The 4,811-nt window shown below is 47.8% G+C and overlaps 1 protein-coding gene across 3 annotated transcripts; it reads left to right on the top strand.

Annotated features, from left to right (window-relative positions):
* Positions 1-833: 833 nt before the first annotated feature.
* On the top strand, positions 834-4,805 carry LOC119365029 (inositol transporter 4-like). 3 transcript variants are annotated; one of them, XM_037630613.1, is made up of 7 exons: positions 834-1,299; positions 1,909-2,096; positions 2,275-2,345; positions 2,469-2,804; positions 3,176-3,283; positions 3,468-4,070; positions 4,162-4,805. In XM_037630613.1, the coding sequence occupies exons 2-7, from the start codon at positions 1,964-1,966 to the stop codon at positions 4,654-4,656; spliced, it is 1,746 nt and encodes a 581-aa protein (XP_037486510.1). In that variant the 5' UTR covers positions 834-1,299; positions 1,909-1,963; the 3' UTR covers positions 4,657-4,805. The 3 variants fall into 3 exon arrangements, with proteins under 3 accessions (XP_037486510.1, XP_037486511.1, XP_037486509.1); XM_037630614.1 differs by having other exon boundaries at positions 1,941-2,096; XM_037630612.1 differs by having other exon boundaries at positions 835-2,096.
* Positions 4,806-4,811: the final 6 nt, after the last annotated feature.

The following is a 4,811-nucleotide window of genomic DNA, read 5'->3' on the forward strand; positions in this document are numbered from 1 at the left end:
CACACGCACACGCACACGCAGCATGACAGCAATGGAGGCGCTCCCGCCCTCCATTCCCTTTCAGTAATTGATAGTGAGCCGAGCACCATGCTAGCACACCACACATGTATCGTTGACGGGCTTCAAACAAAAGTTGCATCGTATTTACACCATGAGTCAAGTTTGAGCATATCAGTTTCACATATTTTTTTGACTTTAGGCATCAAAGTGATCATCCAGCACAATTTGATGTACCACCGGCGTATTTGCGCTTCCTTAGATGTAGATCGTGGCGATCGGCTTCTTTTAGTTCATAGGATAAGAATATCATAGGAAAAAAAATAACATGTATCTCAATTTCTATAGAAAAAGAGATGTCATTCGAATCATATGATAACAATTTGTTCATCGGATCTAAGCTAATGTTTTCTTTTCTTTGAAATGTGAATAATTGGTTCCTATCCTACTACAAACCAAACGGCTCCAAATGAATTTTACAAATTCATAGCCGTCCGAATTCCTACAAAGTACTCCCTTCGTTCATAAATATAAGTTTTTGTAAAGATTTCACAAGGTGGATTACATATGGAGCAAAATAAATGAATCTACACTTAAAATGCATCTATATACATCCGTATGTGGTTCATAGTAAAATCTCTATAAAGACTTATATTTATAAACGGAGGGAGTATATGTAAACCAAAGGAGGCCTGAATTGGTTCTCCTATTTCTTTTGTTGTTGTTATGCTAGCATGATTTGGAAGCACGCTACACACACCAAATCCAAGATACTAGCAAGAGCACCGAATACGCTGCCGTGGGATGTTTTTCACTTTCTTCCCCACACAACACGCACAGTCACACACACAGCATGACAGCAATGGAGGCGCTCCCGCCCTCTCCGGAGAAAAGACCCAACCGCAAGCGCGCACCACTTGCCCGCCGTGGCGTCGGACCCGTGGTGGACTCCCCCGAACTTCCCGTCCATCGTCGCTTCAAAAATCCATCGCTCCTCGCCACCGACTTTCGCTCCCCGCCGCCCCGTCCGCCCCCTCCCCCCCGACCTGTGTCGTGCTCCCGGCCCACCCAAGCTCCACTCAGGCCCAATGCGGCCATAAAGATCTCTCCCACACTTCTCTTCCGCCCACCGCCGCGCCCCAGGACTGCCGCCGGGTCCTAGTTTCGTCTTCCCCGTCGCCGCCGACGCCTCGCAGCCCCGGCAAACCCCTTTCGCCGCTGACGCGCGCGCCTCCCTCCCGTTTCCGCCCCGCCGAGTCGACGCTGCTGCCCCGTCAGCAGTTCTGGAAATTGGTTGCTGAGGTATAAGCCTGAGAAAGTTCTCAACTTTCTCGACGATTTTTTCCCCTTCCGAATCGGGCGATTGGTTAAATCCCACCGGCCTCCGCGACACAGTCTAGAATCTGGATCCGCCCCTGGCCCTGGGGTCTTGAGTGCGAGATTGGTTTGGGGTTTGAGGGGATAAATTTGGTTTTATATCATTGTTTAGGCAGATTCTCGTACATTGAGGTTTCGTTTATCACGATCATAGGATCTGCTAGGACATATCGGGATTTGGTTCCATCTTCTCGATTTATGGCCAGTAGATTCCTGAAGTAGCATTGTTTTTTCTGTTGGCCGAGCCTAAAGTGGCATTGTTTAAGGCTGTCCCTGTCCACCCATGAATGTCAGTTTCTAGTACCCAATGTTTGTCCAGGTTCCTTTCTCAGTTTGCGTTCACTGATGTTGATGTTGAGATTCTGTGATCCAATAGAAGTGTTTATTATTTATGAACAAAATAGTTTACTACTCTAGTTGTTAAAATTTCAGTAATCCCTTCTATCTTTGTTTAGCAACCATATACGTAGTATTTGTTTAGCCCAAAGCCTGTATTGTATTGTCTATACTACTACATGTGGGATTTCTTCTTAGTGCGTGGCCAAGCTCTTCTGGACGTACGTCAGGTGCACAAGGGCCGTTGAATGCAATGGAAGGGGGTGCCAGTGTAGCTGGAAAGGCCGAGTTTAAGGAGTGCTTACGCCTGACTTGGAGCCAGCCTTATATTCTTCGACTTGTTTTCTCTGCTGGCATCGGCGGTCTTCTTTTCGGATATGATACAGGTATGAACTATGTTCTTACACGTCACAAGATACAGGCACACTGATCTCTATTTTTACTGCTGACTTGCTGAGGTACCATGATGATGCTTATGTTTCTTCTATATATGTTTAGCTAAACTTTGGGGGTGCAATTGATGGCAAATTTGTCTCATTGTTGACATATAGTTTTTGTTGCTAGGTGTCATATCTGGGGCACTTCTGTTCATCCGAGATGATTTTATTGAGTTACAAAAGAACACTACTCTAAGGGTACGCGTGGTTATATTAATGGATTTTGCAATCTGGTTCGACTTCATTTTCTGCAATCTTAAGCCCTTAAGTAAATTACTCATGTAGCTATAACATCTCATGGTGTGGCTGATTCGAATGCAGGAAACAATAGTGAGTATGGTTGTAGCTGGAGCTATTGTTGGAGCTGGACTTGGTGGCTGGATGAATGACAGATTTGGAAGGAGGCTTTCCCTCATTATCGCAGATGTTCTGTTCCTTGCAGGTGCCGCTGTCATGGCCTTTGCCCCGTCACCTGCTGTTATCATTGTTGGGAGGGTCTTTGTTGGTCTTGGAGTTGGAATGGCTTCCATGACAGCGCCTCTGTACATTTCCGAAGTCTCCCCAGCTAGAATAAGAGGGGCGCTAGTGAGCACAAATGGCCTTCTTATCACTGGAGGGCAGTTCATGGCATACCTTATTAATCTGGCATTCACCAAGGTACTAGATGACTGACTTTGAAGTTCCATTATTATTTGGAAAGAGAGAAATAGGCGGACTTTTGAAGGGAAGAGATGCTCCCCTGAGACTGTCGCTGCTATGGCTAGAGATGAAATAGCAATGTTCAAGGGGGTTACTTTTTAGTGTCTTTATTTCCTTTTTGGATTTCCTGAGTTTTGTTTCTTTAAGTGTGTGTGTGGGCTCTGGCCGCTGTAGACAACACCTGGAACCTTGGTTCCTTTCCCTCTTCTAATATGAAAAGGCAGAACTACTGCCATGTTCCTTCAAAAAAATAAGTTCCATTATTTGATACATGAGCAAATCTTTTCACCAAATAGTAGCAATAATGATATCTCTGCGAATTCCGTCAGGTGCCGGGAACTTGGAGGTGGATGCTTGGCATTGCAGGATTCCCTGCCCTTCTTCAGTTCATACTAATGTTGACGCTCCCAGAATCACCAAGATGGTTATACAGGCAGGTCAGTATTTCTGCACAAGTGAGCTGTCAGATTATTGGAAAACACCATTGTCACATAGCCTAGTGTCTGTACATAGTACAATGTCTTAGAAAATTGTTGCTGAGAAATTAAAATGTTGGCAGTATGCCTTTTCAAAAGAAATGTGCTTAAAATTTCTAAAAGGTTTCGTTCTCTTGGCTAACAGGGCAGGAAAGAGGAAACTGCCGCCATTCTGCGGAAGATTTACCCTGCAAATGAGGTGGAAGAAGAGATTGAGTCCTTGCGAAAATTAGTTGAAGACGAGATGGTCCTGGAGGGGTCCATAGGCGAGCAGAGCGTATTTGGCAAGCTGAAGAAAGCATTTGGAAGCAAGGTTGTCCGCCGTGGCCTCATGGCCGGTGTCATTGTGCAGGTCGCCCAGCAGTTTGTCGGCATCAACACCGTCATGTACTACAGCCCGACGATCGTTCAGCTGGCGGGTTTCGCGTCCAACGACACGACCATGGCCCTCTCACTCATCACCTCAGGACTCAATGCCATCGGCTCGATCGTGAGCATGTTCTTCGTGGACAGGGTCGGCCGGAGGCGCCTGATGCTCCTCAGTCTTGTTGGCATTGTCGTGTGGCTCGCTGTGCTTGGCAGCACTTTCCTCAGAGCCGCGCACAATGCCCCACCTGTCAGCGATGTGGAGACGCGTCCGTTCGCTAACCAGACGTGCCCAGAGTACGACCCCAACGTCTACTGGAGCTGCATGGACTGCCTCAGGGCCGCATCCACGTGCGGGTTTTGTGCTCATGAAGGAAACACGGTAAATTCGATCCCTTCTTGTACATCATTGTAAAACTGGTGTCATTCTTTTGTAAGAATTGCTCATGATCTGCAAATCTTTCCATGCACAGCTTCTTCCTGGCGCTTGCCTGGCAATGAACAATGAAACGCGAGGGGTGTGCCATGCCGACCACCGTGAGTTATACTCGGAAGGGTGCCCAAACAAGTATGGGTGGCTGGCACTGCTCGCTCTGGCCGCATACATTGTCTCCTACTCGCCTGGCATGGGCACCGTGCCATGGATCGTCAACTCGGAGATATACCCGCTGCGGTTCAGGGGACTCTGTGGCGGCATCGCCGCGGTGGCCAACTGGGTGTCCAACCTCATAGTGACGCAGACGTTCCTGACCCTGACCAAGGCGCTGGGCTCGGCGGCCACCTTCTTACTCTTCTGCGGTGTCTCGTTCATGGCGCTCATCGTGGTGTTCCTCACCGTGCCGGAGACCAAGGGCCTGCAGTTCAAGGAGGTGGAGAAGATGCTTGGGAGCAAGAACTACAGGCCTTGGAAGCGGTACCACCCCGAGGCACCGACAAAAGGGCGCGAGAGTGGGCTCGCTATGCTATGAAATCTGCATCGACGGTAGCTGTTTGAATTCTCTAAGTAGCAATAGTCTTACAGCACAAGATTAGCGTGTAGAGGCCTCCGTTGCGTTTAGTCATTTCTAGTTACGTTACGGCAGTTTTTTTTTTGGTGAATACGCATTGTTGCGTATCATTTCAT

This window comes from Triticum dicoccoides, chromosome 2B (genome assembly GCF_002162155.2).
Source record: "Triticum dicoccoides isolate Atlit2015 ecotype Zavitan chromosome 2B, WEW_v2.0, whole genome shotgun sequence".
NCBI lineage: Eukaryota > Viridiplantae > Streptophyta > Magnoliopsida > Poales > Poaceae > Triticum > Triticum dicoccoides.